The 10,834-nt window shown below is 42.0% G+C and overlaps 1 protein-coding gene across 1 annotated transcript; it reads right to left on the bottom strand.

Annotated features, from left to right (window-relative positions):
- Window positions 1-1,436: 1,436 nt before the first annotated feature.
- Window positions 1,437-10,602, bottom strand: LOC113352482. Its single transcript, XM_026596297.1, has 6 exons — window positions 10,383-10,602; window positions 3,032-3,343; window positions 2,750-2,985; window positions 2,363-2,569; window positions 1,875-2,258; window positions 1,437-1,613 (listed from the first exon to the last, which is right to left on the bottom strand). The coding sequence occupies exons 1-6, from the start codon at window positions 10,600-10,602 to the stop codon at window positions 1,437-1,439; spliced, it is 1,536 nt and encodes a 511-aa protein (XP_026452082.1).
- Between the last annotated feature and the right edge of the window lie 232 nt (window positions 10,603-10,834).

Below are 10,834 nucleotides of genomic sequence, written 5' to 3'. Positions count from 1 at the left end.
AATTCAAGAGAGTTGCTTATCTCTTATCATTGTTTGTCTGAAATTTAGAGAAGGAAAACGAGAAACAACGGATGTAAGAGAAGAAGGATATGAGATGATGATGAATTGAAACTGATGGGTTAATGTCTATTTAAGAGGATGCTTGTATTGTTTATGCCAATTGAAGACTACAGTGAAGAATTAGGGTTCAATGATTATTCTGATTGTGAAGGATTCAGTTTCAGGAAGGATATTTGTGACGTTTTGGAGCAGATTTAGGAGATTATGAATCGGTTTTATATGAATTAGGTATTGAGATTGAGAAGATGGTGATACTGAGATCTTACGGGTGTTGCTGTCGTCGAATCGATTCAAGAAGAAGGGTTTATGTAACTTAAGATCTGGGATTTGTGGTATGATGATGATGGTGAAGCAGTTGAAGTAAATCTGAGAATGATGGTGGAATAGAGATGGTGAACAAGAAGTTGATATTGGGTTTGCTTCTTGAAAAAGTGGGGGTATAACAACCGCACCCAAAATTCGTACGGTAATCTGTATGGACTAAACTCAAATATATTTCCGAAAGGACCAAATTAAAAGCAAGACTCAATCAAGAAATATATCAAAGAGTTTTATATCTTTCTCAATATAACCAGTAAATCAGCAAGATAGAAATCCGTGAGACTGATTGATATGAGAAATAACTTGGATGGTACCAAAGACCAATGCTCAAGTGTCAATCAAGTTATATCCAACAATCAAGGTTGGATTTATCAACCGATTGAACTTACGCACAACCTGTGATATTTCAATTATACAAACAAATATAATGCGGAAAAGAAATAACATAGACACCAGAAATTTTATTAACGAGGAAACCCCAAATACATAAAAAACCTGTGACCTAGTCCATATTTGAACACCACACTGTATTAAGCTGCTACAGATTCTATCCTACTACAAGTTAACTTCGGACTGGAATGTAGTTGAGCCCTGTATCAACTTGGATTGTGATGTCAATTTTTTTCTCTTTTCTTATGATTTTTTTTGGGGTCAACTTCGGTTGTTGACACCATATTATGGTGTCAACTTATTTTGTTGACACCATATTATTATTTTATTATTTTCAGATTTTTGTTTTGGGACGAACTTCAGTTGGTGTGTAGTAATCTATACTACAAAGGATATAAACTTAGAAGGATCTAAGTTTAGGTTGAAGAAGAAGAAAGGGTTAAGACAGAAGGAGAAGATAAGAATTCAGAGTGAAGGAAAGAAAACAATAATTCAATAATTCACTAAAGAGTATCCAAGGAAAAGATGGATACTTATACATGTTGTCAAGCACGTTAATCGTGTGACATGGGGTTTAGGCACCCAATAACAAGCTAAGGGTACCCCTAGTCTAAAATAATAAAATTATAAAGATACTTTCAGAGGTGGTTCATGACAAATACCCCTCACTTCAAATGATTCTTGTCCTCAGGAATCGTATCTGGAAATTGTTTCTTTATAACCGCCTTGTCTTCCCAAGTTGCTTCCTCAGCAGTGGAGTGAGTCCAATGAACTAGAATCTGTTCTACCTGCTTATGTTGTTTCTTGACTACTCTGGTAGACAGCATATGGAGTGGAGCAACCTTCATACAACCTTGAGAGTCAAGAGCTGGTAGAACTATTTAAGGTAGCAATCTTGTGCCAATCTTTGGTTTAAGCTGTGAGACATGAAAGACTGGGTGGATTCTGGAGTTAGAAGGGAGCTGCAGTTTGTATGCCACTTTGCCAAGTCTTGCAATGATTTGGTATGGACCAAAGAATTTAGCAGAGAGTTTCAAACTCCTCATCAACTGAGCTGGGGTCTGCCTGTATGGTTGAAGCCTTAAGTAGACCCAATCACCCACCTTGAATTCTCTCTCTGACCTCTTTTTATCAGCCTGTTGTTTCATCCTGTGTTGTGCTTCTTCAAGACTGGATTTAAGTATGATTCCCATGGCATGTATTCTTTGTAAATACTCTTCAACAGATTCATTAGTTGAAGATTGATGAGAGAAAATACCAAATTGCTGAGGTTTGTATCCATACAAAGCATATAAGGGTGTAGTCTTCAAACTGGAGTGATAAGTAGAGTTGAACCACCACTCTGCTAAGGATAACCAACTAACGCACTTGGTAGGTTTATAGCTTGTCATACATCTCAAGTATGACTCCAGGCATGCATTCACCCTCTCATTCTGTCCATCTGTCTGAGGGTGATATGTTGTAGTCATGTGAAGAGCAGTCTCTATCTTGGTAAATAGCTCTTGACAGAAGTTATTAAGAAAAATATTGTCTCTATATGAGACTATGGTTGCAGGCAGTCCATGTAATTGAAAATGTTATCTAGGAATACCTTTGCTACAGCTGAGGCAGTGAAGGGGTGACTTAGTGGAAGGAAATGGATGTACTTGGTGAATCTATCCATCACAACCATGATGAATTCTCTGCCTTCTGATTTTGGAAGCCCAATGATGAAGTCCATGGATATATGCTTCCAAGCCTGATCAGGAACTGAGAGTGGCTGGAGTAGTCCTGCTGGTGATATGTGTGGTACCTTATGCTGTTGGCAGATGTCACACTCTTTAATATACTAGTACAAGTCTTTCTTCATTCCATTACAACAGAAATGCTCCTTTGCTCTATCGTAGCTGGCTTGGTTACCCGAGTGTCCCCCCATAGCTGATGAATGGACTGCAGCTAAAACTTGTTGCCTTTAAGTTCCTACTGAGCCAATATAAACCTTATACTTGTACTTGAGAATACCTTGTTTCAATGTATAAGGAGGTATGCTAGAAGGATATATAGTTAGTTGTGGTATCAGTTCTTGTGCCACTTTATCTGAGTCATAACTAGCTTGCACTTCCAGTAGCCAAGCAGGTTGTAGTTGTGAAATGAGCTGACACTTTGATGCTTCAGTGTGTGGAACTCTATATAAGGAATCTGCCACCTTATTTTCATCTCCTTTCTTGTAACAAACTGTATAATCATACCCCAAAAGCTTGAAAAGCCACTTTTGTTGTACCATGGAATCCAACTTTTGCTCCATGAAGTACTTCAAGCTTTGGTGATCTGTGAAAATGGTTTCCCATGAGGTAAGGCCCCCATTTAGTAACTGCCATTACTATGGCCAATAACTCCTTTTCATAGGTGGAAATGGAGAGAAATATGATTCCCATGCCCTTGTTGTAATAAGCAATTGGTTGCTTTTTATGCATCAAAACTGCACCTATCCCTGTGTCACAGGCATCAGTCTCAACCTCAAAAGGCATGTTGAAATCAGGAAAGACCAGTACTGGGGTGGAAGTTACAGCCTTCTTGAGAGTATCAAAAGCCACTTGAGCAGTAATGTTCCAATGGAAGTTATCTTTCTTCTATAAGTCAGCCAAAGGCTTGCAAATGACCCCATAGTTCTTCACAAACTTTTTGTAATTCCCAGTCAACCCTAGGAATCCTCTTAGCTCTTTCAAGGTAGAAGGAATAGGCCACTGCAACATGCATTCAATCTTTGTGGGGTCTGCTGCCACTCTTTAGAAATAATGTGGCCCAAATATTCAACCTTATTATGACCAAAGGAGCACTTGCTGAATTTGGCAAACAGTGTGTGTTGCTTTAAGGTGCTGAGAGTGATTTCCAAGTGCTTCAAGTGAGTGTCTATATCAGGACTGTAAACCAATATGTCATCAAAAAACACAAGTATAAACTTCCTGAGATGTGGATTAAAAACATCATTCATCAAGGCTTGAAAGGATACTGGTGCATTGATGTTGATGGTGGTTTTTAGTTCAGGGTTAAAATTGTAAACCTTGTGTTTAATATGCCGTCACTCTGCAAAGAAATGGATCCATGTAAAAGTGATGAGTGTTCAACCTCTTCACTGGCGCATTTATTGAGCAACTCAATATTTTCTTATGAAATTTATCTAGAATGGTGCATGTAGCAACAATCCCATATATTCTGTAAATTTTGGCACCTTGCCTGTATTATTCAATTAATATAAGTTTCTTGGAATGCTTCATGTGCTATGTTCCCCGGATGAACCCTTAATATTGATATGGCATGACAATTTGTGTTCACTCGCAGCAGAGTAGCACGAATTTCCAAGTATCAAGGCTAATTTCCTTGCATAAAGTATTCAATCGGAAAGCATACTGCTCTCTGGCAATGAACTTAAAGAAAACTGTGTCAACACATAGAATTCAATAAATTTTGTAATAATTCACAAGATTCAGATATTACCCTGACTAATTTGCAAAAATTAGGATTTTGCGCCCTGCACAGTATAATAGACCTTGCCTGTCAAAATTAAGTCTAGGCGAACTAGGAAATTAATCCGCCACACGGACACCAGATGTGTGGCCACACCCCCGTTTGGCCGGCCCCTCTTTTAATCGACCAATCAGGTCTCTCTAAACCTTCCACAGTATTAAAAACAGGAAAGGTTGCGCCAGAAGAACACAATGCCAAATTAGCTTTCCGAAAGACGCGCCAATACGCTAATTGGCATGCCAAACGTGCATGCTAGACGTTCTGTTCCACTCCGGCATGCTAGTGACATGCCGAACATGCCATGCCTCGCCAAAACACTAATTGGCATGCCAAACATGCCGAACGTGCCACTTTGCCACAGAAGCATGCCGAACGTGGCAACGTACCATAAATAGCGCGCCAACATGTTAACCTACTTGTTCGTGGCCAAACGCCATAACATATTCCAATTAGGGTATTCTAAACACGTCTCTGCCTTAATGGAATTAGACGAAACCCTAATTTCCAATCGTGGCCCAATTACGCTACTTTGGCCCTACAACATGCCACAAGCTATGTGGGACCCGCCAAACCCTAAAAACGGCGCCATTTTATAACCACCCATGGCCATCCTTGCGCCTGTGGTTATTCTCATATTATGGCATGCCATAATTCCTTTAATGTGGCCATGGCACCGATTGCATAAAGTTCCACCGTGCCGCGACCATGCCACACGCGCTAATTAAGTTTTTGATATGCCAAACCCTAATTTAGGTAAAGTTGCCACGCCAACTAAGTCAAGTAATTCTCCTAAGGCCTTAAGTTTGATGTAACAACAGGGCCAATGTTACCGGAGGCATATTTGGGTCTAACATCAATATGCCAAAATAGCTGCCATGGCTACGCCAGACGCCACTATGCCACGGCTACGCCAGACGCCACTGGCATGCCGCTATATGTGCTACCATCAGGCGCCAACAGAATGTGGCCATAATCAATGGCAACCCTATCTCATGAATTACGATCTCAGCCGTCCAAATTCGTCACAGAATTGACAGGCCTGTGGAAAGTTTTGGGCGACCAACCAAGACAAGCCAAATAGCATCACATGCTATTCTCCTGTGGCAAGTCTCCTGACTTTGACTTGCCACACAAAGTAATCTGCTATACGTTTTCCACGAAAACACTCGAGACATCAAACATGTCACAAACTGGGGGATGCTCATCAGGTTATTGGTCCGGCGAATTACAGCGTGCGGCGTGCAACACGCCCATTATAAGAAAGTGTCATAAAGCAGGGCAGTTAGTGGCGGTAAGAAGTAGTGGGTATAAACTAACCAGTTTCCTACATGGTGGGAACGTGGTCTCTGGCATTTACGCATAATCCCACTTCTCCATTACTCAATCACTCTCACTTTCTACGACATCAGGGTGTGTTCAATATGACTTGTATAAATAGGTTTTACATATTTTCCACAAAACAACAAGTTTTGGTCAGAACAACAACACAATATCCAGAAAAACACCAAAGAACTGATAGCTTACATTCCGCAAGCCAGTTCCAAATTCTGATACAAGTCATAAAATAACCACACCTTCAGAATTAACCATTATGGTTTCAACACCTTCTTCGCTTCCCTCCCTAAGACCAACCCTTCTTCTTTACTTTGTGACCGAAGCAAGACTAGAACGACCATTTCTTGGTTTAGGCCAGGATTGTACAGATTGATCTGTCGAATCTAAAGTACTCCCATGCAGCGCATTTGTTTTAGGTTTAGATTTGTTTCTCATCTACACAGCCAAAATTACCAAAACCAGCAGAAACAGTTTTTACCCATAAACAACTGGCGGCCATAGTGGGAGATAAGTCTCTCGGTTGCAATATCAATTCCCAATTTTAATTTGTTTTTCCAATCCCAATTTCAAGATGGTATAGCTCAGGTCCGGATCAGCAACAAACCATGAGTCCACCAGCGTTGAAAACGTCCTTGGTATCAACGTTCCTTCCAGTGACATCAATCTACCACCTGTTAGCATGATCAACACCAGCGCAGCAGGAAACGTTCCCTCAAGCGTTATACCTCCGATCACCCGAGCCAGAGCCGCTGCCGCCACCCCCAATATTTCTTCAAGCATAACGCCCCCAGTTTTCACCAGAGCCGCCGCCACTCCACCATCGGGACGAGAGACTGGAGGAACCATAGGAGGACAACCCCCTATCACCATTGTTGATTTGATGGAAAGACAGGAAGTTCTTGCTAAGGCTAAGAAGGACATGGATTCAACTCAAAATGAGGTGCTTACTTTCCTTAAGAAGCTAACGGAGCGGTTACCGCAGGAACAACGCCGAACAGAGCCAATGAGGAGCACTGTTAATACCCCTGGTACCAGTACCTCAACAGGGCGCACCCTTGTAGATGAAGAGGCCCGCCCATTGGAGAGGAATCAGCCATCCAATTTTATCACACGTGAAGATTTGGAACGACTTCTCCGAAATCAAGACAGAGAAAACCCGGTGGACATGCACCAGCATCAACCTCCGTATCCTCCTGATATGCAAAGAGTTCCTCTTCCGAGGGTATATTCTTCTCCTCAATTCTCCCTTTATGACGACACTGGTAATTCACGTGAACATATCTCTCGATTTTTAGAATACTTGGGTGAGCACGAATACAATCATGTCCTCCGCTTGGAAGAATTTTCAAAGTCACTTACTGGAAGAAAGTACACCTGGTACAACAACATTGCACCAAAAAACATATCCAACTGGTGTAAGATGGTTGCAACTTTATACAAGAAGTATTTCTTTGTGTCTGAGAAAATCACCTATTCAGACTTAGGAAGGATGTTCCAATGAAAAAATGAACATCCAAATGATTACGTCAAAAGATTCAGAATTCAGGCACTGGACTGTCACGAACCAAACGTGACTGAGAAACAATTGGTGGAGATGGCATGGTTCCCATTTACCGCGACTTATTGGACAATATAAGCTTCCAGACATTCTCTGAACTTCATGAAGCCGCTAAGCGGTCGGCCACAACAACACCAACATTGTTAGAAAGAACCAGGCCGGCCAAGAGTGAAGACGCATGCGAAACTCGAGGAAACAGATGCCTCATAAACAAGCAATATAACACTGGCCCCTCTATAAGCGTGGTGGGTGAAGGAGGAAAAAGGAAACTCCAGCAGCAGAACAGCCACCCAAGCGTGCAGCACCAGCACATCAGGCGGCTCCACCTTGAAAGGCCGCGACTAAAGCTTTAGTGCAACACCAAGAAGCCGGAGAAGCTTCCCTAGATTTCCCATTCCCAATCGAGGAGGTAATTGAACTCTTGAAAGCATGGATTCAAGATGATACCATCAAGCTGCCTCCTATCAGACGCCCGCCAACCGAAGAGGAAATGGCAAATCCCAAGCATTGTCGTTACCACAGGTACGGCCATCACTGGACCAACGAATGCAATAAATTGAAACTCATCTTAAAGGAAAAAGTAGAAGCGGGGGAACTTCAACCGGGCAATGAGGGAGTTCACAGAGATCCTCTTCCAGTCAGGAGTTGTATGATTTCTGGGGACTCCGTTCACAAAACTGTGCAGTCCATGATGCAACATGTATGCGAAATCCTCTATTTCTCCAAGGTGCAACGTCAAGACATATTTGCAGCCCTCAATCGCGTTGTGTCGGGCAAACAACTTTTCTCTATCGAAGAAGCCATCCCTAAATCCCGATCTCTCTCGGGAAACACTGTTGGAAAGTGCAACTGGGGACTGCTGACCACTGCTCACCTGAAGGATGTCGAGTTCGATAGCACACTAATCGACGTGGCCTCCGACTTCAACATTGTTACCGTCAAAACTTTGAGATATGCAGGGGTTTCAAAGAAAGAGGATACTCACTCCCCAATTGTGGTCAAAAACCCAGAAGGAGAAGTAATGAATGCTTACGGCTACATCAATCTCGAAATCAAGGTGGGAGATGCTTTAACACACGACAAATTCCACATTGTCAAAGAATGCCCAAATTATGACATGATTGTGGGGCGCTCGTGGGTGCATAACAATAAAGCAAAATTAGGAGTATGTCCACTGCCGGTGTCTGTACCTGAAAGAATTTCCAACAAGCCGTCCGACCCTGAGGACTACATGATGCCGTATCTACAACTTGCCAATGTAACTCAGCTGCCTGGAGAAATCCCATCGACGTACATAGGCAGATTTCGAACACGAGTAAGTCTCATTGAACAACCTTTTCTGCAACCAGTCACTTCTCCTCCCGCCCAGGCCTGGGGACTAGATCCAATTATCAACCCGGGCATCATTGAAAGGTGTGAATAGGATGTCGTCCATTCTACAACATGCCAAAAGCCATGTGGGACCCGCCAAACCCTAGAAATGGCGCCATTCTATAAGCACCCGTGGCCATCCTTGCGCATGTGGTTATTCTCATATTATGGCCTGCCATAATTCCTTTAGTGTGGTCATGGCACCGATTGTATAAAGTGCCACCGTGTCACGTCCATGCCACACACGCTAATTAGGGTTTCGATATGCCAAACCCTAATTTATCTAAATTTGCCACGCCAACTAAGTCAAGTAATTCTCCTAAGGCCTTAAGTTTGATGTAACAACAGGGCCAATGTTACCGGAGCCATATTTGGGTCTAACACCAATATGCCAAAATAGCTGTCATGGCTATTCCAGGCGCCACTGGCATGCCGCTATATGTGCTACCATCAGGCGCCAACAGAATGTGGCCTTAATCAATGGCCACCCTTTCTCATGAATTACGATCTCAGCCGTCCAAATTCGACACAGAATTGACAGGCCTGTGGCAAGTTTTGGGAGACCAACCAAGACAAGCCAAATAGCATCACATGCTATTCTCCTGTGGAAAGTATCCTGACTTTGACTTGCCACACATAGTAATCTGCTACACGTTTTCCACGAAAACACTCGAGACATCAAACATGTCACAAACTAGGGAATGCTCATCAGGGTATTGGTCTGGCGGTTTACAGTGTGCGGCATGAAACACGCCAATTACAAGAAAGTGTCAGAAAGCAGGGCAGTTAGTGGCGGTAAGAAGTAGTGGGTGTAAACTAACCAGTTTCCTACATGGTGGGAACGTGGTATCTGGCATTTATGCATAATCCCACTTTTCCATTACTCAATCACTCTCACTTTCTACGAGATCAGGGTGCGTTCAATATGACTTGTATAAATAGGTTTTACCTATTTTCCACAAAACAACAACACAATATCCATAAAAACACCAAAGAACTGATAACTTACATTCCGCAAGCCAGTTCCAAATTCTGATACAAGTCATAAAATAGCCACACCTTCAGAATTAACCATTCTGGTCTCAACACCTTCTTCGCTTCCTTCCCTAAGACTAACCCTTCACCTTCACTTTGTGACCGAAGCAAGACTGGAACAACCATTTCTTGGTTTAGGCCAGGATTGTACAGATTGATCTCTCGAATCTAAAGTACTCTCGTGCAGTGCATTTATTTTAGGTTTAGATTTGTTTCTCATCTACACACCTAAATTTACCAAAACCAGCAGAAACAGTTTTTACCCATAAATAATTGGTTAAGCCAAAAGGCATCACCATGAATTCATAATGCCCTGGTGAGTTTTAAAGGCAGTCTTGTAAGTGTCCGGGGGGTATACTCTAATCTTGTGGTAACCTGCCCTCAGATCAATCTTATAGAATACTTTGGAACCAAATAACTCATCCAATAGTTCCTCAATTATGGATACTTGTCCCTGACTGTGGCTTCATTGAATATTCTATAGTCCACACAAAGCCTCCAACTACCATCTTTCTTCTTAACTAGGAGAATTGGTGAAGAAAAGTGGTTGTGGTTGGGTTGATTTACACCCGACTTTAACATTTCTTGTACAAGTTTCTCAACCACCTCTTTTTGGATGTAAGGAATTATATATGGTCTTTGATTAGGAGGGGTAGTGAGTGGCTTCAAGGATATTAGGTGGTCATGAGTTCTAGAAGGAGGCAATGTTTTAGGTTCTTGAAACATAGAAGCATATTTTTGTAACAAAGGTTTGATGGGTTCTGGTATTTCAGTTTGCTTTCACAAGCAGAAGTTGCAAAAATATTACCAATCAATCCATGTTTGTTCTTCTTAAGCCACTTATGTAGAGCACTTCCTGTAATCATAGAAATTTGAGCTGTAGAAGTATTACCTTGTAATGTTATGCTTTCTCCATCTTTGGTGAAGGTCACAGTGAGCTTGTTGAAGTCAAATAACATGGGACTCATATCTCTCATCCAGTCAACACCAAGCACCATATCACAACCACCCAACTTTAAAAGCCTCATGTCAAACTAGAATTCATGCCCTTGCATTTTCCATGTGAAGGAAGAGCACTTAGCATCACTGACCATTTTGGTACCATTAGCAACAACTACCAATAGAGGAGTTGCAGGATTAATGTTCACTATACATCTTGCAGCAGCTCCAGGATCCAAGAAACTGTGGGTACTGTCACTATCTATTAAGATTGTTAGTGATTGCTTCTTGTTGGCACCTTCAATCCTGATGGTGTTGTGT

The sequence above is a fragment of the Papaver somniferum genome, chromosome 2, assembly GCF_003573695.1.
Source record: "Papaver somniferum cultivar HN1 chromosome 2, ASM357369v1, whole genome shotgun sequence".
Taxonomy (NCBI): Eukaryota; Viridiplantae; Streptophyta; class Magnoliopsida; order Ranunculales; family Papaveraceae; genus Papaver; species Papaver somniferum.
The sequence above is the reverse complement of the archived record's forward strand: the minus strand, read 5'-3'. Positions and strand labels throughout refer to the sequence as shown.

Bases quoted from the DNA above. Each gene is read 5' to 3' on its own strand.
- LOC113352482 (XM_026596297.1), bottom strand. From the start codon at position 10,602: ATGAGGCTTTTAAAGTTGGGTGGTTGTGATATGGTGCTTGGTGTTGAC. The intron at 2,259-2,362 runs GTATTCCTAGAT...CTATTTACCAAG, and splicing joins CTGCCTCAGCTGTAGCAAAG to ATAGAGACTGCTCTTCACAT. The intron at 1,614-1,874 runs GTGGGTGATTGG...GGTTGTATGAAG, and splicing joins GGTCAGAGAGAGAATTCAAG to GTTGCTCCACTCCATATGCT.